General features: G+C 52.1%; 1 protein-coding gene across 1 annotated transcript in view; it reads right to left on the bottom strand.

Moving 5' to 3' along the window:
• Positions 1-22820, bottom strand: part of IQGAP3 (IQ motif containing GTPase activating protein 3) — a gene marked incomplete at its 3' end in the record, with an annotated part of 39388 nt that overhangs the window by 4400 nt on the left and 12168 nt on the right. The window contains exons 10-32 of the mRNA XM_082856041.1: positions 22542-22705; positions 21934-22021; positions 20160-20323; positions 18287-18444; positions 16446-16567; positions 16180-16343; positions 14725-14815; positions 13668-13835; positions 13436-13575; positions 13161-13331; positions 9991-10074; positions 9763-9834; positions 9593-9662; positions 6665-6873; positions 5801-5953; positions 5341-5504; positions 4754-4978; positions 3759-3899; positions 2263-2347; positions 1606-1838; positions 1106-1238; positions 910-1012; positions 186-312 (exon numbers count right to left, since the gene is read on the bottom strand). Coding sequence (XP_082712167.1) covers positions 186-312; positions 910-1012; positions 1106-1238; positions 1606-1838; positions 2263-2347; positions 3759-3899; positions 4754-4978; positions 5341-5504; positions 5801-5953; positions 6665-6873; positions 9593-9662; positions 9763-9834; positions 9991-10074; positions 13161-13331; positions 13436-13575; positions 13668-13835; positions 14725-14815; positions 16180-16343; positions 16446-16567; positions 18287-18444; positions 20160-20323; positions 21934-22021; positions 22542-22705 — 3229 coding nt within the window. The remainder of the gene's footprint in view (positions 1-185; positions 313-909; positions 1013-1105; positions 1239-1605; positions 1839-2262; positions 2348-3758; positions 3900-4753; positions 4979-5340; positions 5505-5800; positions 5954-6664; positions 6874-9592; positions 9663-9762; positions 9835-9990; positions 10075-13160; positions 13332-13435; positions 13576-13667; positions 13836-14724; positions 14816-16179; positions 16344-16445; positions 16568-18286; positions 18445-20159; positions 20324-21933; positions 22022-22541; positions 22706-22820) is intronic.

Raw genomic sequence — 22820 nt, 5'->3', positions numbered from 1 at the left:
CAGCGCAAAAAGCTGAGGCCACCAGAAGGGAAACAGCTGAGACTGCAGCAAGGGGAAGGCCAATTCGGCTTCAGGGAGAACTTTGTGAAGGATAAGAGAGCCCAGGAAGAAGGTGGGATGGCCACTCCACAGTAGCCATCTTACTGGCCTGGGGAGGCTCAGGGGGGCCGAGGCTGCTCTCCCACCTCAGAAGCAGGCTCCGGGCATTGGTGTCGTCAGCATCTGTCTCTAGCCCTTCAAACTTGTTGGTCAGTGTCAGGGACACTTCTAGCTTGCTCAGATCCACGTTCCCATCCGCAGCTACGTTCTCCCCTGAGGCAGGTGAGGAAGGAGAGAGACTAGCACACTTACGCACAGATGGGGCCATGGTAAATAAATACATTGCTCCATGAGCCCCTCTTCCAGGAAGCTTTCCCACACTGCTCTGCGGCACCACCCTGTACCCTCAGCCCTGAGCACCAGCGGAAGGGCTGTTACCCACAGAGCTCACCCTTGCATTACTGGGGCTGTGCCTCCCCAAGCCTGGAGCTCCTGGCTGTCTCCCATCTGTCACCACCTCCACCCTGCCCTTCCACGCCTGTAAGCCAGCTTCCTTTCATTCCACAGCTCCTGAAATCCCCCCTCATCAGAGACACGTTTTAAGACCCAAGACAGGCCCTATGCCTCCACGGCTCTCTCGCATGACTGAACTGGCCATTTACATGACGGTACGGGGTCCCCTACTGTCTGTCCACCTTCTGCATATCAGTCTGTCCATCCCAGGACCAGAGGGAGAGAGGGAGAGCGTGTAACCAGCTTCCTGGCACACGTCCCCGACTGAACAAAAACTCGAGGGGGCACGTTCCCACGCCCTGCTCACCTGACTGCCCGCCCCCGCCGCCCACCCCAGCTGTCAAGGATGGCACGTACCGATGAGGTCAGAGACGGTGGGCAGCTCCCCAAGGTCCTCCAGGAGCTCGTGCAGGGGGTCGCGGTGATCAGGGGCGATCCAGTCCTGGTGTTCTAGCAACAGCTATAGGATGGAGGGAGAAAAAGAGATGGAGTTTGAACCAGGCCTTCCAGGGCCAGCCCACCTACCCAGCGCCCCCAGGTTGCCGCCTCTCACCCTGTGCGTGTTGACCAGCTCCCCCACGGTGATGTACACCACAGGTTTGGCCACAGCCACCATGTCTGAGTACTCATCCATCGCAAAGCGCTCTTCTGGCTCTGGCACGTGGCAGGCTCGGCAGATGAACCTCCTACCTCCAGAGGAAGATCATGTGAGAGGGTGGGGCGGGCCGGCACCCGCCACATTTCTGTTCCCATCAGCCTTCCGCCGGCCCTCTCCAGTGACCGCTCAAGCCAACTGTGACTCTCCAGTCTCGACTCCGGCCCTTCTGTGCTGCTCTAACTTCTCTCCCGGTGGTCCCCTCAAGCCAACTTCCTTCAACAGTCCTCTTTTCTCTCCACTGGGGAGTCCTTCCAACAATCTATCCTCCAACCCACTAACTATACTCTTCACCTCTATGCCTCTCCTCCTCATGGAGTTGAGAGGGGAAGTGGTACGTGAAAGAAGATGGGAAAAGGAGGAGGGGACAGGGGGAATAGGATGCCAGGACCCAAGACCTGAACTTGAGGTGTGTCTCCTCCAGATAGTCGTTCAAGACCCGCAGGTGCTGGTTCTCCCTGGAGAAGGCCTTGCCAGCGGCAGCATGCTGCAGGAGTTGAGCCACAGCCCCCAGGGCGTGGCGCTGGGGGGTGGCCAGGGCGCCGCCTGCTGCCATGGCCACAATGTCGAAGGCGTCGGGGGCCACTACAGCCGGGTTCAGGAAGCGGTAGTACAGGAGGTTCCCTACGACCTGCGGGCACAGGATCGTAGAAGCACCTGGGGTCCGCCTCCACGGCCCCAGCCCCGCTCTCCCAGCTCACCTGGCTGGAAGGACCACCTGCGTCAACCCCGTTATGGTACAGAAGAGTAAACAGACCCAGAGCAGGCCGGGAACTTGCTCAAGGTCACGCAGCAAACTTGAGCAATAGCTGGGACCGGAACCCAGATCTGACAAGTCCAGGGTTGGCCACTGTTAACTCATGTCCTGGGTGTCTTTCCTTCTGCTACCTGAGCCCTGCTGGTGAGCCAGGCTCGACTGACAGGGTGGAGAATATTTTCCTTCTTGGATTTTTACAGCATAGGGTTTTCTGTCCTTTTGCGTCAGTCTGGGGGTTCACAGGCACCATCGGGGCAAAGGAGAGCGCAAGAGGTGGGGGATGGGAGACAACACTTGCCTTATAGACCTCATTCTCTGTGGCGTCGGGGAACTTCTCTGCCAGAGTTGTCTTCAGGACCTTGGCCACATATCGCATCCCATACCTGGGGGCAAGGCAATAGGTGCGCTATGGCCCTACCCACCCACCCCAGAGTGTGGGCCTGAGTGCCTGCTTCTCCTTCCCCGGGCTCAGCCACCTGAGAGCTGAGCTCAAGCACTGGCCCTCCCCTATCCACAGCCAGCTCCCTGCTGCCTTCCTCCAAACATCTCTGGGCCTTGTCCCTCCCTCCTGCCCTTATGTCAGCACCAAGGACCAGGGCCCAGTCAGCCACTAAGCTCTCACGCAGCCTCCAACCTGGCCTGAGAGCCTCTTCTTTGGTCCCCTTTAGTCTCCCCTGGGAAACACCCCAGATCCCAATATTCATCCCGCACTCCCCACAGAGGCACCTTTAGCCTGTACCTTAGGTGTCTGACACCCACAGCCAGAATCCCATCCCAGGACAGCCTGGGAGGCTCTGAGGCTGTTATCACAGAGCATCTGTGAAGGGCCTGGTCTGGGCTAGAGGCAGGGGCCGAGGAGCACAATCAACTGGAGTAGAAGCATCCAGTCCTGATTCCACCACTAACCAGAGATGTCAGCTTAGGCTGTTTTGCTCCACTTATAAGTTTGTTCCCTCATCTGGAAAATGGGAATGTTCATTCTTGCCCTCTCTATCTCATAGGGTTTTTATGAGGATCAAGTGAAACTACGTCTGTGAAAGTAACGGTAGTGCTATTTGAACATGCTAGACTTAATTATTATTCCTACTATGGGTGTGCCACCTACAAATTTAATTAAATACCTTTAAAAGCGATTTCCACCTCCTAGGGTGTCAGGGACAGAAGTTTACAGCTCACTGTGTACTTTCCTTTATTAGTCCTAGGACAACCTTTTCTGAATCCTAATTTTAAATCCTTAATCCAGTCCTCCAGGTTTGGAAAGCAGGGTACTGAACTCTGTGGGCTCCCCTCTGCAGCATTCCCACCTTGCCCCGTGCACTACTGAGCACCAGAAAGGCTGGTTGGCTGAGTGATGATCTAGATGAGGCCCCCCTTCTCACCGTTTTCAATCATCTGTTTTCCAAAAAATAATTATTGACTAAATTTTAAGAAAGGAAAGGACCTTTATCAAGTGTTTACTGGTTTGAAGTTTTCTTATTTTTGACTTTGTGGACTGAAGAGTTTTATATTGTCCACCACTTACACTCAGACAATAATATGTCCCCATAATCACTTGAGGCTCCCTTCTCTGGCCCAGTGATGTCCTGACTGCCCACACAGACCTGCGTGCTGTATTCCAGCGCAAGTCTCTAGCCGGGGCTTTGGGCATTCTCCACCCATCTCCTGAAGCCCTTGAGCACCTCGAGACCAGTTTCCCTTCCTGCTTCCATCCTTCAGTATTGCTCTGCTCTCCCCATCGTGGCCTGGCCCTCTTGAGATCCTGTGCCTAGGCTGGTGTGCGGCTGTTGCACATACGGAATTTGGTCCGCAGATGAGATGATGGCTGCAAGGAACTTATCGGTCATGCCAAGGAGGTTGCGGAGGGAGATGTCCAGTCGTCTCTGGACCTCGGGGTGGCTCAAGGCCTGCTCTGGGGTGATGTCATAGGGGAGGTGGCTATGGGCAGAGAGAGACAAGTTATCAGCCAGAAGCCCCTCCCATGGCCTCCCCTCCCTAAGGCTCTACCCCCTAAATTCATCTAACAACAAGATCTCATATATACACGCTGAGGGCAGCCCAGCATATGCTTAAGGGGATTAGGCCAGAATAAGAGAAAGGACTCGGAGAGGACTAGACTGATGTGGGCGGAAGAAGAAAGAGATGGAGCACCCAGGGGGAGGTGGAAGAGTGTAGGAGGAAATGGAGGACCTGGAGTCTGTGGAAAGATCCTAAGGGGAACCAGAGGAGACCAGGGCCACCCTGCATATCTTTGGTAGTTGTGGTGGTGGGGAAGGCTGGGCCACCCCCAAACTATACGCCCACGTGCCACCCAGAGAAGCCACCAGCACTGCCTACTCTCCTTAGCGGCTCCATTTCCCTAGTACCTATGCACCTGAGTTAATGCCTCCAATCTATAAGGCCAACTTATTTCTCCCCCTATCTCATTTGCCTATTCATCTATAAATTTGAATATTCAACTACACCCCTATCAATAAGGAGTCCATATCCCAACTCCCAGTAAATCTGACCTATCATTTGCAAGCACTGACATGGCAATTAAACACATTTGCACATTCATCTGTGCTCATTCTATGTTAAGCACACCAGGTCTGGTGTCATTTACAGCAGTTCCATGTTAATTACCAGAGGGGGTCTAAAGGCTACCAGATTTCATCCTATAGGGCTGGTGTCATATTTGCATAAATCAGCATGCTCATTTATATGCCACCTTCAAAGCACGCTCAAGCTTCCCCAGTGAGGCCCAAGACTGAGCTGATCAGAGAGAGCTCTCCTTCTGCCCGTCGGCTCACCTGCGCTGCCCTGTCTGGACCTCGGTCTGGTTGATCCAGCTCTTGTAGAGGTGGACAGGGTCTGTGTGGATGCTGAGCGTCTTGTCCTCCAGCACATCCTGGATCACCTTGCCCAGGATCTCCCGCAGGGCACTTTGCCCCCGCCCGTTACGATAGAATCTCACCACCAGCCTCACCACCGTTGGGTTGCCTGTCACCATGTCCTGGGGCTGCTCCACCTTCGACCTATGGGTCAAGAGGCAATTGAAGCTGGTCTCCTGCCTCTGTGTAAAATAGCTGCTTTTCCTTTTGAGATTTTTGGCTCTTTAAAGCCTGCTCTGGTATCCCTCCTGTTAAGGAATGTCTTGTTATCTCTGTCTCAGCCTTTGTGCTAACATTCTGTCTCGGCCTTTGTGCTAACATGTCAGCGCATGTCCTCCCTGCATGCTGTCCCAGGAGATGGCTTGTCTCCATAGGAGGCAGAGAAAAGAGGTCTTCTGATTCCATTTCTACCTTCAAACCTCAATAAATTGTCACCTTGTGAAGGAGCTAACAGTGGCATCTCTTCACCCATTCTCTTCCCATTCCTTTGCATCTGGAAAACCTACTTGATTTCCTCCTGGAGTGCTGTCTTGAACAGCTGGAGCAGGAGATAGGCCTCTCGGCGGTTGGAGGCATAGTTGTAGAGACTGAAAATCACTGATTCCATGAACTTGGTGGTTTTGTTCTGCGGCATCTGAAAGATCAGCTTGGCCAGGTAGATGGGTTGAGTCTGTACGCAATGGGGGAGATAAGAATAGCTGATAACGCACCTTGAGGACTAGTGATCAGATAAAGAAAGGTTTTGCTGATTTGGAACTTGGAATAGAGAACACTGTCACACTTTCTGGGGGGTACTGGGAACATTCCAGACAAATGAACAGAGGTAGTTTCCTTCCCTGGGTACAAGGCATTAGGACTGTGGGAAAGAACACCTTACTTGCAGGTAAAGGCACAGACATGAAGGCCTCAAGGTCCCAGACCCTCAGGAGATAGTGGAGATATCTCCTTCCAAAGTCCTCTGCTCACCTGGAGCAGGTAGAAGAGGTGTTGGTAAGCTTCTAGTTTCTGCCGTTTCTCTTTGCTCAGCGACTTTAATCCCTTCTGCTTGTCCAGAACCATCATATCTGACAGCTGTTCCTTATTCTTCTTGGTCAGCTTCTTGCAGTGGGAGACCACTTCCTGCAGGGGCGGGGGAGCGGGTGATACAACCGACCCAGGCCAGCACAGAGCACAGAACATATGGTCTAGAATCAGTGCCTTGAAGAGCCAGGGCTTTCTGCTGTTCAAGGTATTCAAGGAATGAGCCAAGGGAGATAAACAGTTCTAGGGTGAGAAAGGGCCTCCTACTGCCCCGAGACTCCATCTGGCACCTCTGCTGTCACAGGGTGAGTCCCCAGAGAGAAGTGGGTTACCAGACTGAGGCACCATGTCTATTCGTTTCTGCTATTATTTCTTATTAGACTGTTGTACAAATTTGAGGTGGAGATATCACTATATCACTTCCACCCCGTCACTGCATATTTGTATGGTAATTTACAGTTTAAGGAGCTTTCATATCTATTTTTACATTTGGCCTGGTGAGGTAGGCACTCTCATTATTCCCACTTTACTAATGAGGAAACAGACCTAGAGGTTAAAAGACCAGCCCGCAGTCCCATCGCTAGGAATCAGCAGGGCCAGCCATTCCAATTTTATGTCCGATGTTCTTCCTGCTATATCATGTGCCCCAACAAATTGCTAGAAGGGCAGAGGACCACTGCACAAGGACCTGAGCCATGTGATAAAATCCAGACATTTAAAAAATATTTGATTAGCAACCAGAGAATGGCCAGCATCACCTCTCCAGAGGCAGCTAGATTTGGGAGAAGGGTGGGCCAGTGGGCCCCTCACCTGCAGGGTGATCCGATTCTTCACCAGCAGGCCAATCTTGATGTCCATGAGATTGAGGTCCTGCTCCAGCTGCTGATTGGACCGGATCTTCCTGACCACCTCTTCCTGGAGCTTCAGCAGCTCTGCCTCAGCCAGGAAGTCCTGGTGGCTTTGATTCAAGAGGTGGGCGAATCTGCATACCACGCTGAGAGGGGGATGGGGCACGTGGACTGGCAGGAAGGGCAGAGGCGCCAGGATTAGACATGCCTTCACTAGAGGCTTCCTCTCCAGCCCCCTTCCCCAGTAATCCCTCCCTCAGTGTCCATTCTGCTTGAGGCTAGCAGGTCCCCAACCCCAGCCCTTTTCTAATTAGTTCTGCCTGCAGTTGGAGGGCAGTGGGCAGCCTCCCAGCCAGTCCTGTCCCGGAGCTCCTTATCTTATAACTAGGGATGACACAAGAGCTGTCCTTCCCCTGCCTGGATTCACCCCCAACCTGGGCCTATCTCGGTGACCTCCCACACCAAAGTCAGAGCCCTAGCATCCTCTGATGATCCGTTTAGGCTCCCCTATTCTGAATCACTCCCCACTCCTGCTGGGCCAACTTACTCATCCTTCATTCCAAGTTCACTTCCACCTATCAGCCTCCACTCAGCCCTGCCTGACCCTCACACGACCCTCCTCTGTCAGGAGTGTCTGCGTCAGGGGAGCACAGATAGAAGGAATGTTCAATGGGTTTTATAATATAGGGAGGTCAGAGTTAGATGGATTCTCCTTGAATCTCTTTTGGAATGATATTTGAGCAAGGAGAAGCCTGTGAGCTAAGCTACAGGGAATGACAACAAAATATCAACTAAGACATATAATGTTCACTATGGAACAGAAAGTGTTCTAAGTGCTTTAACATACTTAAAACAACCCTGTGAGGTCAGCACACTGTAACTTACTGAGGAAATCACTCCGGCACAGAAAGGGTAAGTAACTTGCCCTAGGTTACACAGCTAGTAAGAAATGAAGGAGTCAGATTTGGAGGATAAACAAAACCAGGCCTGGTCCTTAAAGGCAGTCCAGTAAGGGAAGCAGACAAATAAACCACAATTCTCTACAGTGTGGTTAGTGCTCTGAGAGGGGCAAGCATGGGGACCTTTGGGAAAGTGAAAGCGGGCCACCAAAGGCTACCTGCGGAGTGAAGAAAGGCTTCCGGGAGGAGGTGAGACCCAACCTGATGTCTGTGAAAAGGAGGTGAGAGGGAGTGCACTTGGCTGTTTTAGGAAGTGCTAGAAGTCCATAATGCCTGTAACACAGTGTGGAGGGTGCAGGTGCTGAGGGACAGGGCTGGAGGTCAGTGAGGTCAGAGGTGCAGGGAGAGGTTGGATCAGAGAGTTTTGTAAGCTGTGTTTAGGAGACTGGACTTTATCCCCAGGGCAATGGGGTGTCCCTGACAGGTTTCAAGAAGGAGAGTGACAAGATCACGAGGTTTAATGGATCACGCTGGCTACTGTGTGGAAGACAGATCTTTGGGGAGTGAAGAATGGATAAACCAATGGAAGACAGCTGATGGCATCTTGGATTCAACGAGATATAGCACCTTAACTCATTTAATCCTCACAACAACCATACCTGATCATTATCTCCATTTTATAAATGAGAAAATGGAGGCAATAAAGAAGTTTAGTAACTTGCCTAGGGCCACATGGCTAGTAAGTGGCAGTGCCCTGAGTGGAGCTGGGGCTAATGAAATTGGGAGACAGACCTGGGAAAAACAAGTTCTTCCAGAAAAACTATAAACTAAAGAGAAGAAAAAGAGATCAAGGATGGTCAGGGTAGTGGTATTAATGCAACAGCAAGAGAAAAAACAGAAAGGGCCAGGCTGGGGAGAGGTAAGGAGGGAAAAGCAGCTAGCTGCCCAGAAGCAGATGGACCGAGTGTCTGTGGCTAGATAGGGGCAGATGGTACCCCTGCCGCAGGACAGGGTGGGAAGATGGACTAAGGAGGTAAGGGAGATGATTCCTGAACAGTGTACTCAACCTTGAAGCCCACAGGTGTGGCCTCAGGCCCAGGAAGAAAAGGGGCCTACCTCTTCGGAAACCCACGGGCTGGAGGCAAACCTGGAGATAGACCACTAGTCCACTTCACCGAAAGGAGGGGGACCTCCAAGGCTGGGCTTCCGGGCTTTAAGAACAGGAGCCAAGAGCAGCCTAGAAGGACCTCTTTAAGGCTTTAGATGTATGCCCAACTACTGGGAACCATGGGGCACGAAGATGGAGCTTCCTCAAGAGCTCCTCCTCAAGTTTCCTAGCACTGCAGAGAGGACCCCAGGTACCTTGCCTGGCTTCCTGTGTGTTGGGCCACAGAGGGCGGGAAGTGGAGGAATCATGGGTCAGGGAAGAGGGCAAAGTTGGGGAAGGCTGGAACTCTAGGGAGAGGAGAAAGGTCCTTTTCTTTCTTTCTTTCTTTTTTTTTTTTTTTGCTTGTGTGGTAGCAACAGGAAGATAATCTAAGACTGGTACAGAGGTACAGACAGAACCTTGTTAGAGGGGCTTTTCCTTTGATGAGGCTATCTCTTACTGGGGTGGGGCAGGGGGCTTTTGTTACCACCTCTGTTCCACATTCCTGCACAGACAACTTGTACCTTCCCCTTACCCGCTATGTGGCCCCAGGAGGGATATCTGGACCTCCCTTCCTATCCCTCCCATCAAACCAGGGTATCTGCAAAGGCAGGAGCACATCTCCTCATTCCTCCACCCACCCTGGGTCCTGAGGCATGCTCAAGGTTGGGAACATCAGCTGTTGGTGAGAGAAAAAGGCTTAAGAAGGCCAGACAACTTTTCTAAGGTCCCAGTTTGTGAGCTGTGGGGTCGTGTGACTTTCTACCTTGCTAACTGCTGAAAGCCAGGAAACTCGCAAAGACAGACACTTGCACAGACAGAGGAGGGAACCCAGGCAGTTTACCTAACATCCTGTAGTCATCCCGGGCTTTCCTGGCTCGGAAAAATGCCTGGATCTTCACGATGGAGTTAACCTGCCAGGAACACAGATGGAAAAAGGGTTGCCGGCTGCCTGTGCTCTGGTCTCATGGATAAAGGTTGGATATGGGGACGGGGGAGTGGGATGACACTCACATTCTTCTGGAAGTAGCCCAGACGCCTCCGGTATTGCCTCCGAGCTGCCCACATCCGGGCCCAAGCCTGGATCTGGGGGCAGAGACACACTGCCTCAGAGCTCCAGGGTCAGGGCCCACTCTCCAGGCCAATCCAGCCATCTCTAGAGGTCATAGGTGAGGGGACTAAAAACTGTTCTCAGAGAGTCCTTCAAGAAAGACAGGAACCCACCCAAATCATGATAGCTACCTTGATTATAGCATTCGTGTTTGCTTTTAAATACTGCAACCGTTCCAGGTAAATCTTCCGCTGTCTGTAACCCCGCCAATGAGCCTGAGATCAGAAGGGAAAAGGCGGTAACCACAGCTGGTCCCTGTTGGCCTGAGAAGCCTGTGGGAAAAGCCTCGTCCTGGGATCTCCAGGGAAGGGGCAGGGGGTGGGGGGAGGCAGGAAAGTAGAGGGGGAAGGAAGGGAAAACTGGCCCTGTTCTCCAAGAACTTCCAACTTCATGGGGAAGACCAAATGTCTGCATGTAGCCAATCATACCCTCTGCCACACTCCCTGGTCCCCCCCACCCCACACTCACGCTTGTACCATGCAATCAAACATACACACTCATGCTAAGCAACACCTCCTCATAGAAACAACTGTTAAGATACAAGCGTAAAAGATATTAATAAAGCATACATCTACTCACCAGCTTCACCACAGCATGTACCATAACCCCCCAACATACTCATCCACCCACATAAAGACTACCCACACTCTGTCACACACTCCATGGTCTGGAGAGGCACATGGTGGCACAGGTGGAAAGTGTATGCAGGCACAGAGCTGTGTGCGCACCATCTCTGCCAATGGCCATCTGGGCAGCAGGTCATTCATGCTCTCATAACTCACCCTTCTCTTTACAACTCTACCATTCAGCTCTGAATTCCAGCTCTCAGCAAATCTTCCCTCTAAGGCCCCCAGTAATTCAGCTGTGAGGCTGATGCCCCTCCCCACTGCTAGACTGCTGCAAAGGGTCTATATGACCATCTCCTCCATAAATCACATCCCCTTTGGTCCCTAAGACACAAATCTCATGACTCCCTTCTGTTTTGGTCTCCTTCCTAGGAGCCTCTTCCCTTTCACCCCAAGCTTGTGTGAGATTAATTTTCCTAAAGTACCACTTAGACCATGTTTCTTCCAGCCCCCAAATTTCCAGAAGTTCTCAACCATCTGACCCCACACTCCTATCTGTCTACTGATCCCTACTTCCTTAAGGATTTTAACCACCTCAGACATTTCACTTCCTTCTGAACATGCCTTATGATCTTCTGCCCCTGAACCTTTGTCTGTGCCCACCCTCACCCCAGCCCTGTCTCTACCCACTGAAATCCTGTCTTTTAGGGAACACATTAAACATCTCCTGAGAGCTCAGGCCCTGGAGAACTCTCTGCCGCTGACACTGCCATGGCTTGGTGCGTTAAGAGCATCCCCTTGCAGACAACTGGCCCTCCCAGCCCCTTCTAAAGCCAGCTCTCTTGGCCAGGCTTTCCCCTAAGACTTACGCTGTCCTTCTGTTGGGAAAGGATATAAAAGAGACAGCTTGGCCCCATGACACCAGCTGTCCGTCTTGGAGCCTAGAGGCCAGGAAGCCCCAAGTCTGTGCGTTTCCTCAGCACTCTTTCCCCTCCTACTCCAGGTACTGCCTGACATATTGTCAGTTGCTGCGGGGAAAGGCAGAGGGGTCTCCTCTCTGCTCTTACCACCTACCCACCCCCACGTGGCTGCTCCTTAAAGAGAAGGCCTCCAGACCTGGATTGGTCAGAATTCAGGACCCTGACTGGGGTCCTGGCCAGGGTCAGACCTCTCAGGAGAGATTACAGCCTCAGCACACCCAAGCTGCTTCATTTCTGAGTCTCACACCTGCTAGCTGGAGAGCAGGTAGCCTGGGGCTCTGGGCCCCCTCTCCCTTTCTCTGTCTCCCAGGACCCAGGCCAGAGCTGGCACGCATCCAGGCTCAGTAGCAAACTCGCCTTCGGACGTTGTGCCCTCTCCCGCTGCTGGTGTGGCTCTTCTGCTCCTTAGAGTTGCTGTGAGATGCCAGGCTGTGCTCAGGAGGGCGGAATTCCTATGATTTAGACCACTAAATGCTGATTATTAAGGTTCTGTTTTGAATTCTGGGACCAACGCCCCGAAATGTACATCTCGTAATGGCTCCCACCAATAGAGTACGTACTGCACTAAGTGCTACATGCAATTTTCCTACTTTACCCTCACAATCGACATGAGGCGAGTACCACCGTTATGCATGAGGAAACTGAGTGCTGGAGAGGCTTAAGTAAGGTGCCCAGACGTAGTAGGACCAAGAGGCAAACGGTAGCCTCTGACTCCAAAGCCTGAGTTCTCCATGACCACCACATGTCCCAGATCATAATCAAGGGCCATTGGCCAGTCTCAGTCTGTGCTTCTGTCTCCCTTGGGCTTCTCTGGTATTATCTCTGCGTCCCTACTATCACAATATCTCACATCCACTGTATTCCAGTTCCTGCGATGGGAGAGATGTGATCACTCACCTGTGTCTCTCACACCCATCTCTCACCCTTGCCCAGTGCGAAGTGGCATCCTTCGCAGATACTGGGCATTTGGAGGTGTTCATTAAATAAAGTCTCTTTTACACTGCCAACATTGCCACGAGGCCCTCCAGGTCACGTCTGCCTGAGGAGGTCTCTGTTTGCTCAGCTCCCACTGTTCCTGGCTTGTAATGTGCCTGGGCCCGAGGCCTATCTTCCCAGTTGGCCTCGTGCCCCAGTTACTTGGGGCTTGGTCTCAGAGGCCACACTGGACCATCCACAGGTTGGGAGAATAAAAATGGAAAGGCTGGCTGGAGAGAAAAGGTAGAGTTCTTTCCATAAGGGATTCCACTCCTTTTCTGTTTGACCACCACCACCTCTTCACTACTCCTTTTCTAGGCAGGAAGTCCTCCTGGTGTCTATACCCTGCTGTCTCACTAGATCTTCTACTCTCCCCCTGGAGAAGCTAAAAAGCAGCTCTCATACCCTCTGGAGGGTGATGATGATGACAGTAACTAGCATTTATACCATGTTCTTGCCTATCTGCCAGGTACTGTTTAGATGTACTTTAGATATTACCTCAGAACAACCCTATAAGGTGGGTGCTACAATTTCCAGATTCCTCGTTTTCAGATGAGGAAACTGGGAGAGAGTAAATAACTTGTTGAGGCCATGCAGCTAACCTGGTGGAACAGGGATTCAAACCCAAGTAGTCTGGGCTCCAGAATCCACGCTCTTAATCACTACTGTTCAGAGGCCAAAAGATCATCCCAACTCCACTCAGCACGAAGTAAGTAGGGAGAAAACCCTGAAGCTCAGGTATGTCCAGGCCCTGAAGCCTCAGATGGCCGAGCCTGCTACCTGGATTTTGATGATTGCTGGGAGCCAGCTCCTCAGAAAGTGGGAACGTTCAGCAAACTTCTGCCGAACCAGGAAGCCGCGGAGGCGGGCCTGGAGCCGGATAATGAAGCCCACATTGGCTTTCCAGAGCTGTTGGCGGTCGTGGGCAGCGGTGATCTTGGTGACGGCCAACTGTGGAAGTAGGAGAGAGAGCCTTTGGTGTCCTGGTGGTTGGGAGCCCCTCCCGCAGGAAACCTCCCATCCACGAGCCCCCTCCTTTGCAGGGGCCCGCCAACCTGGATCTCCTCCCGAGTCAGGTGGGAGGTGTTGAGGCGGCAGCCGGGGGGTCGCTCCCAGGTCCCCTGAAAGGTCTGCAGATGGAAGTAGTAGGCGGTACCATCCTTCATGTCATGTTGAACCCAGAGCGCTGTATCCCCTAAGCAGAAACCAAGTAAGCAGAGAAGGCTCAGAGGAGGCTAGAGGTGGCTGAGGCATGCAGAGAAGGGAGGGACATGATAAGGCCACTACCTGGGCGCCGCTTCTTTGCCATGGCACCTTCCAGGACTTGCTGGTAGCCGTCAGCACAGTCAGGAACCACCCCTCGGAGGCCCACGGAGGGGTTCCTTAACACCCGTTCTGTCTGGGCTGCCTTGCCCTCCTTGATGGCCTGATTGATGGCGGCCACACCAAGAGCCACTAATAGGGGCATTGGGAGGAAGTGGTCAATCTTTCTGAGCCCCTCCCAGAGGCCCTGTCCTGTCTGTTGGGAAGGGATCCAGAGAAGAAGGACACAAAACCACTCTGCCTGATGGAAGGGACAAGGACATCCCAGGATGGACACAGATGAAAAGAAGAAGCATGCAGCTGTGCTTGGAGGAAAAGCTAGCAATCAAGGAAGGCTTCCTGGAGGAAGGCTGTGTAGGGCTGGGCTGGGGCTTGGTAAAAGGAAAGTCAGCTTGTACAGAAGCTCCAGGGCAGGATATGGTCAGAAAGCCTCAAGACAGTCTTTTAGGAGGAGAATAAAGTCCAAGAAGTGGGGGGAGTTGATGCAGCCCCTGCCTTCCAGTCACTCACAGACAGACAGATGGACAGATGGACTCCAGACACTGAAAACTAACACCATCAGCACCCCACACCAGAAATAACACCAGTGCCTATTTGTACTGACCTTGCCTAGTTTTCCTCAAAGCCAACCCCTCTTCGCCAACTTCAAGACTAAACATTCTCTAACCAGAGATGATTGTTGGAACCCAGACTCAAGCTACCAGTAGAAAACGGGATGGGTTTTTGACCCCCATGTGGTTTCACATGCTCACATTGTAGGAGGAAAGTGTACACAGGAAGGCACAGAAGGAGGCAGTGGGTGGACTATGGGCTCTCGACTCCTGAGGATTTCCTGCCCAGCTGACTGCTAGGAAATCCATCCTACGGTCGAAACAGCAGCCCTGTTCTCATTCTGGCCTGCCTCCCCAAAGAGGTTGAAATGGAGAAGGAGGTGACTGGGGAGGCTCCCGCTGAGCCCACATCTCCTCGCCTCCCCCAACCCCTCTCCCCTCCACTCCTGCCCCCACTCCCGCCCATTTACTCCTCTGAGCTGTGTTTGTGTCCTGGTTGGCTCTAACCACTTCCTGGCGGATCTCTTCCAGCCATAGCGCAGCTCCAGGATCCCCTGTCACCTGGTAAATTGAGAGAGATGGGACAAGATGAGAGCCCAGGCTGGTCTCCCCAAGCCCAGCTGCCCAGGGGAGCCAAACTGCAGGCCCACTTTGGGAGCCACAGGGTAGCAGTCTCCACTCCCCTCTGCCTACCCTGCGTGGGCATGGCCTTATGGCTCCCTTGGACTGCTGCCAGGTTCACAAGGTTCTTTCCTACCCTGCTTTCAGGCCAGGCATCAGCTCAGCTTGGCCACAGCACCCCCAGAACCCTCTTAAACCCTCAGCATCCGCCATCCTCTCAACAGCTCACCTCCCTGCCCTTGTGCCTCAGCCATGTCCAGGGAGAGCCCACGCCGGAGGCCACACTTACCTGCCCCTCCTCCCCATTCCCCTACGCCTCAACTCACAGCTTCTTGGGCCCATCTGACCCTGACCTCCACCCTCTCCTTCCCATTCCTCTCCGCGGTCCTCTGACGCACAAGGCAGTGGGAAGATTGCACGTGACCACGGGTCAAGTGAGCCTGTGCCTGCCACGCTGTAAGGCTTGTTCCCTCCCTTGCGTTAGCCAACCCCAACCCCAGACTCTACTCCCTCCCAGCTCTCCTCATTAATAGAGTGAATGTTCTAAACTAACATTTTATTGAGCACTGTGTTCCAGGCAGTGTTCTAAAGCACTTTCTTATGAACTGAAACTTGCAAAGCACATAAGACAATGCTCGGAAACAGAGTTAGAACTCCATCAACCTTAGCTAGTACTCCTGTCATATTACCTCACTTAAACCCTATAACTCTGAGACAAGTTCACTATTATCACAAGCTTGTAGGTGAGGGAACTGAGGCCCAGAGAGGGTAAGTAACAACGTGCAGGGTCAGGTGCCAGGATGCAACCTGGAGTTGGATGCAACCCGGACAAGGATGCAGGAGTCCTTGTCCTCAGCCACTCTCTACGCTGCCGCCTGCTCTGGATGTTACAGGTTTTAAACCTGTCACATTCTTCAACTCACTTGGTTTCTACCCTCATTCCAGTAGGTAGGTAGGACCAGGGCATGTGGTATTTTACAGATGTATAAGGAGAGCTCAGGGATGTTAGGGAATTGCTATAAGTCACATGGTCACTGAGTGTCAGAGCAGGGAATCCAGTCTGGGTTTTCTGGCTCCCAGACCTGTGCTCTTCCCACGCACAAGACCCCACCATTCGCTCTGTGCTGGCGACCAGAACTCTGCCCTTCTTCCCCATGGCCAGATCAGAACCCCAGCTGCCTCGCATCCCCAGAAGGGACAGTGTCCATCAGACTGGCTTTCCCAGGGTGCATACTGGGCACAGCTCTACCCATAGGGGATATTCTTCCTGCTCTGGTGACCAACCCAGCCAGCCCAAGCCTCACCTGGGCCTTCTGCTTTTTGGCCGCCACGAGGAGGAGATGGTACCGCGGGGCGACAGGAAGGCTGACGTCGTCCAGGCCAGCCGCAGGAAGCAGAAGGGAGGAGAGGGTCTTTTCAGGGTTGTTCTGTTCCAGAGCCTCATTGATGAGGCTGACTGCAAGGACCTCTGGGAAAGAGAGATATAGGTGGGCAGAGGGCCCAGACTTATGGCTAAGGGATGGGGCTGTCCGCATTGGGCCATCTTCCCCCAGTCCTGGACTCCACTCACGATTGGTCTCTTCCTGGACCTGGGCGTTGACCTGACTCACAGTGGCCTGAAGATCATTCCAGCTCAGGAAGGCCCCATCCATTCCATGCACCTGTTGCAGCTTCACCAGAGTATCAAAGTACCTGGTAGCCAGGTGAGTGAGAATGAGGGGGGTAGTATGTGCACCATTAGCCGGAGGTCAGGGGAAACTTCTGGACTACTTTCCTCACTTGACCTCCAGGACGTCACATTCTCCTGGTTCTCGTCTCGCCTTACAGCTTGTCCTTCTAAGTCTCCTCTGCTGGTTCCTCCCTCACTTCTAAATGTCGGAGCATCCCAAGACTCAGTCTTCAGGCCTCTCCTCTCTCCGTGCTCACACCCTAAGTGATCTCACCTAATCTCATGGCTTGAAACACCACATTCTAATGACTCCAAAAAGTACACCAATAGCCCATTCATAAATGCCAGCTGCCTGCTCGGCATCTCCATGTGAACGCCAAAATTCACCGCAAGCCCAGCAGCAAACATCTAAACTCCCGATCCCCGCCATTCAACCTGCGTTTCCCACAGTCTTTCCCATCTTGGTAATCGTTTACTCCAACTTCTCAGGCCAAAAATCTTGGGAGTCATACCCGTCTCCAGTCTCTCTCACACCCCATATCCACCACATAACCAAATCCTGTCAGTTCAGCTATCAGAATATACCCCAAATCTGGCTCCTTTTCGCCACCTCCACTGCTACCACACTAGGCCAAGCCTCCATCAACTCTCGCCCAGGTTACTCCAACAGACATTTAACAGGTTTCCCTGCTTCTTCCCTTCTAACCCGGTAGTCGATTCTCGGCACAGCAGCCAAAGTGATCCTGTTAAAAGTAGGTCAGATAATCTCCCTCCTCGCTTAAACCCCCCCACCGTGGCTTCCTTCCTCACTCAGAGTAAAAGCCAGAGGCCTACATGGTCCAGCCTCTGCAACTTCTTCTCCCATTATTTTCCCTCCCTCCCTCCACTCCGCCTCGTGGCTTCCTGGTGTTCTTTGAACACATCAAAGACACTTCTTTTTCAGGGTCTGTGCCCCGGATAGCTCATGGCCATCACTTATGCCTTTTAGGTCTCACTCCAAATGACCCCCCTACCAAAGAAGGCTTCCATAACCGTACTATGTAGCAGAGACAAACTGCCCTTACCATGTCCCCACCCTTTATCTGCTTTGCCCTGTATTTTTAATCACCATAGCTCTTCTAATCATTTGACATGTTTCTTTTTTGTCTGTCTCCCTCTACTAGCACATAAGTTAGAGAGCAGGGAACTGTGTTTTGTTCACTGTTGTTTCCCAGCACCTAGAATAGTACCTGGCAGGACTTACCTGGTGGAGCAGTGGTTAAGACTCCGAGCTCCCAATGCAGGGGGACTGGGTTCAATCCCTGGTCAGGGAACTAGATCCCATATGCATGCTGCAACTAAGAGTTGGCATGCCACAACTAAGGAGCCTGCTGGCCGCAACTAAGGAGCATATGTGCCACAACTAAGGAGCCTGCGAGCCACAACTAAGACCCGGTGCAACTAAATAAATAAATAAATAATTGAAAAAAAAAAGTATCTGGCACATGAGTGGGTACTCAAACCTTTGTGATAAAAGATTAAATAAATGGAGGAAAGGGGAATGACTGTGAACCCATCAACTCCCAGGAGAAACACAGGCCAGGGAACTGCAAATAGACCCAGAGGGTTGGCCTGTGCCAGAGAACAGGGCATCATGCAGAAGGCTAATCTCCGAGCACAAGAACTTGGACTCTTGACTACATTCCCTCCATCACCCACCCATCCCCTCTCTCAACATGCAGCTAAACCTTAACCTTTCTCACCGTTGAGCATTCTCTCCTTCCACCTCGGCCAGCCCTGTGGCGGGGTTCACCAGACTGCTCCAGAAGCTGCTGGCATCCCTGGCCTCCAGAGCTCGGTTGATCAGGACCACGGCTGAGAGCATCTCCACGGCCACGAAGAGCTCCTCCTGGCCAAGCTCCTACAACAGAAGGAGGGCTGATTCCCTAGTGGGCTAGTGAAGGGCCTCGGGGGTCTGCCTGCCATCCTGCCCCCAAGACTCTCCCACATCCCAGAGTCTCTGTCTCAAAACACCTATGGCCTAATCCATTCACTAATAATTAATCATACTTAATACTTGAGAGTGCTTACTATGTGCTCAATGTATAAGTACTCTGTGCACATTATCTGTTAATTTTCATAACAAGCCAAAGAGGTAATAGGTAAGTATCCCTATTTCACAGATGAACCCATAGTCAAGTAATATAAGTTAAAGCTAACTGCCGGATACCAGAGCCCACATTCAACCAGTGAGTTCTACCTGCTCCTTTCTGGTCCCTACCACACACCAAGAACTGCACTAGGCCCTGGGCACACTGAGAACAAGATAAAGTGGGCTCCTCAGTGCTGTGCTACACACCCAAGGGCCCCTTCCCTGCCCAGTCTTCTCATCCTTCTCAAATACCTGCTTGTGCTGTTCCCTGTCTGGAGCACCCTTCCTGTCCTCTACAAATAATAATAATGATGATGATGATGATGATGATGATGGCGGCTAAAAATTTCACGCCAGGCTCACTTCTAAGCACATATGTTAACTCATTTAATCCTTACAACAATCCTATGAAATAAATATATTACTGTTCCCATTTTATATATGAATTGAGGGGCAGAGGAGGTAAATAGCTTGCCCAAGGTCACATAGCTAGGAGGCAGTAGAGCTGAAATTTAACTCAAGGATTCTGGCTCTAAAGTCCACATTAGTCGCTATGCTTTACTTCTTAGGACTTATTTTATGCTTCCTTGTACTATAGTCTCATACAATGAGACCATGAGCTTCCCGAGTGTCGTGCCTGGAGTCGATGCTCTATAGATGCCTGCTATGGTTAGGATTCTTTTTTTGTTTGTTTGTTTTTGCGGTTCGCGGGCCTCTCACTCTTGTGGCCTCTCCCGTTGCGGAGCACAGGCTCCGGACGCAGCGGCCATGGCTCACGGGCCCAGCCGCTCCGCGGCATGTGGGATCCTCCCGGACCAGGGCACGAACACATGTCCCCTGCATCGGCAGGCGGACTCCCAACCACTGCGCCACCAGGGAAGCCCAGGATTCTTTATTGAGTCTCCTCTCTTCCAAGAAGGCTTCCCAGACTTAGCCTGAGCTCTGCCCCTTCCATTTCCCTAGTGTGAAGTCATCTCCCATTTACATCATCTACTCCTCCCTGTGTCTCTGCCTGGGCCCTTGGGTGTGTTCTAACTCCTCCAACAGGCTGGGAAGTCCCTACAGGAGGGCCCTATCACCTCACCGTCAGAGAAGCTGTATGGACAGGGGGAGGTGGGACAGCAGAGTGGTTAAAAACATAGGCTTCAAGTATATTCAGCTTTGCATGCACTCCCAGCACTGCCAGCCACAGCTGTTTGGGGCAAGTTACTTAACTTCTGTATCTGTTTCCTCATCTCTAAAATGGAAATAATAATACTTATCTCATAGGGTTCTTTTAGGATTAAATGAATGTTTAAAGCAGTGTTTTCTCAAAGGTATTTGCTATTATAATACACTCAGGATGGCAAGGATGGTAGCCCACCTCCCACCCCTAATCTCTTGCCAGAATCTAAGGGTGCCCTCATGGGTGCTCTGGACTGACTGCTCTGATCCCTCCAGCTCCTTGGGAACCCAAGAGCTGGATCCTCATTTCTAGGGCTTACCCCCTGCTGCTGCCGCTGGAGCACTGCCAGCTCCTGCTGGTACACAGCTGATGCAAAGGGGTACACTGGAGGCAGCTGGGCTTCTGGGCACATCAGCTCCTTCACGGTGTCAGCTGCCACTCCCCTCCGGATGGCTTTGTTGATCCTCTGCACAGCCTGGAGCACTGCAGGGGAGGAGGGAGAGGCTGTACAGGCTGGGCATCCAGTGCCATTTCCACTCTCCTGGCTAACTAGGTTCTGCTGGCGATCTCTGAGGGGAAATGGCTTTGAACCTCTGCTAGGTTCAAAATGCGTTTCTAAATGTTCAGGAGGGAAAGGGGTTGGGTCGCTTTAAGAAGAGGCTCCGGAAGAAGCAATTTGTCAGGCCTAGAAGTTGAGTAGCTCAGCAGGTGGCTGTCATAGCAGAGGTGAATTCCTAGGGTGGTGAGCATAAGATTGACAGGAGGCTATGTAGCACAACTAAGATGAAGTTAGTCAAGGGGCTCCAGGGACCAAATCTTGACGACAGTGCAGAAGAATAGGGAACTAGCTCCAAGGTGGAGCCATTTGGGCTGCAAAGGGCGAGAGTAAGCTAAAAAGGGGCCCTGGTGTATCTATGTAGTTTTAGTTTTCAAATGCTGGGGCTTATAAAATGCCAAGCAGATATGGGCATTGACATCAAGGAGCACAAAATCCACTGGGGAAAAATAAGGATACAAAATTACCTACATTGCATTGCTGCCACCGCTATGTGAGAGGTACTTCCCCTCCCTGCAAATCCACTGGCAGCGTGGGGGAGGAGGGATTCTAGGGGGAGAGAGTAGGAAGATTTCACAGAGGAGGAGGCATTTGAGGCAGCTCTGCAGGATATTTTCATCTGCTTTCCACTGGTGAAAACGTGGGAGAACTGTAATCCAGAGGACCAGAGGCCTGGCAGTGGGCAAAGCTGTGGGCAGTCAAGGAAGAACAGGTCATCTGACTCAACTGGGCTGGTGGGATGTGAAGAGAAGGGTTGGGGGAGACATTTGGAAGGTCTCACCTACCATGCTGAGGAGATGGGACTAAAGTCTAGGAGAAATATGGAAGAAGCCACGACGGTCTGAAGATGTTCAACAAAGAAGCTAAGATCAGATCTGTGCTTGAGCGATTATTCAGGCAACAGCAAGGAACTGAGCGATAAGCAGGCAGTTAGCCAAGAGCGGCCTGGGGGCTCCATGAGGTAGCCACAGAGAGCCCTGCCAGACAAAGGTGAAGGGTGACTGAGCAAGTCCAGTCGGAGGCAAGCATTCGTGCCAGGTGTGGTTGTCCACAGGCTGCTGCGTGGCGCCTCGGCACTCTATTTCTCTTCACGCCTGCTATCCAGATTGAGCCCCTTGGAGGGAGACAATCGCTAACCCACATTCTTTTAATAAAGAATTATATTTGTATATCATGTTTTTAAGGGAAACTGAGCTGGATCATGAGTTTCTCTCTCATCTGGGCCATCACTATATTTCAGAAGCCAAAGGAACTCAACCAAGTTGAAACGGTCAAAATACAGGGGAGGTGCCTAGAAGGAAACTGCCTGTCCTAGAAGTCCAGCCTGGTGCAGTACTGACTGTTATTATCTCCAGGGCCTTGATGAACTTACCTGTAGCATCCCCCCAGGCGGCCAGGAATAGGGCACACTAGGTGGGGAGCTGGAAAATCGGGCAGCAGTCTACCTTGCTCTACACAGAAGCTGGCAAAGGAGTTACATGCTCTCCCAAGAGCCAGTGATACACCCAGACCAGGTCTCAGTCTGGAGATGACTTACTGGCTTGTTCCTGATCACCCTTTATGTTGGCTGCAGCCACACCAGCTTGGACCTCCTCCTTTTCCAGAAGCTCCACCAGGCCCAGCTCCTGGAAGAGGGAAGAGATACAGTAGAAGAGAGTCCTCCTGGGACCATGAACATACTTCAGGAGCTGCCAGCATGAGCCCCAGGTCCACCCAGTCACCCACCCTCAACCCCACCTCTCCCCTTTAGGCAGACTAGCCTGGCCCACCCATCCCTCAGAACTCATCTCTAACCTCTGGCTCTTTCTTACCCAGCAAGCATCTGAAATAACAACACAGGCAACACAAATATAGTGTCAGGGAGAAAGTCAACAGCATTGAAAATAAGATTGCTAACTTGAGGCCTCAATTCAGCAATGGGGGAGCATATCACTGCCTACTGGACTGCCCCTGGGTCCCCCCCAGTCAGTATGAGAGATTCTCAGAAGGCAGAAGCTGATCAGTGTGGGCCGTTAGGCTTTGGGGTAATTTAACCATTTAAACATATAGTCAGTACTTACTGAATACAAAGAATTGACAGTGGTGAGGCCCTCCCCCATCCTATAGTCAGATAGAGGAGGTAGCAGGTCATAGACAGAGCCTGACCTGTGCTTTCTGCTCTCTGTCTGAGCTCAGCTGTTCCAGGTACCAGTCTGCAAAGTCTCTCCTCACTCCTTGCAGGGCCAGGACAGGGTCTTGAAGGGCCTCAAGCAAGGCCTCAGGGCTCTGTCTTTCCAGGGCATCATCAACAACTTCTAGAGCCCCATGGACTGCAAAGACCAAGACTCCATAATGGATAGTGTGAGAAAGCCCACCCCTTGATATCCCCAGTTCAGCCCTCTTCCTGCCTGCCCAGGGTTACCCTCACCCCTGCCCCCTGGGCTC

The sequence above is a fragment of the Leucopleurus acutus genome (genome assembly GCF_964270905.1).
Source record: "Leucopleurus acutus genome assembly, chromosome: 2".
Classification (NCBI taxonomy): Eukaryota; Metazoa; Chordata; class Mammalia; order Artiodactyla; family Delphinidae; genus Leucopleurus; species Leucopleurus acutus.
Note: the sequence above shows the minus strand (reverse complement) of the source record. Positions and strands in the feature narration are given on the sequence as shown.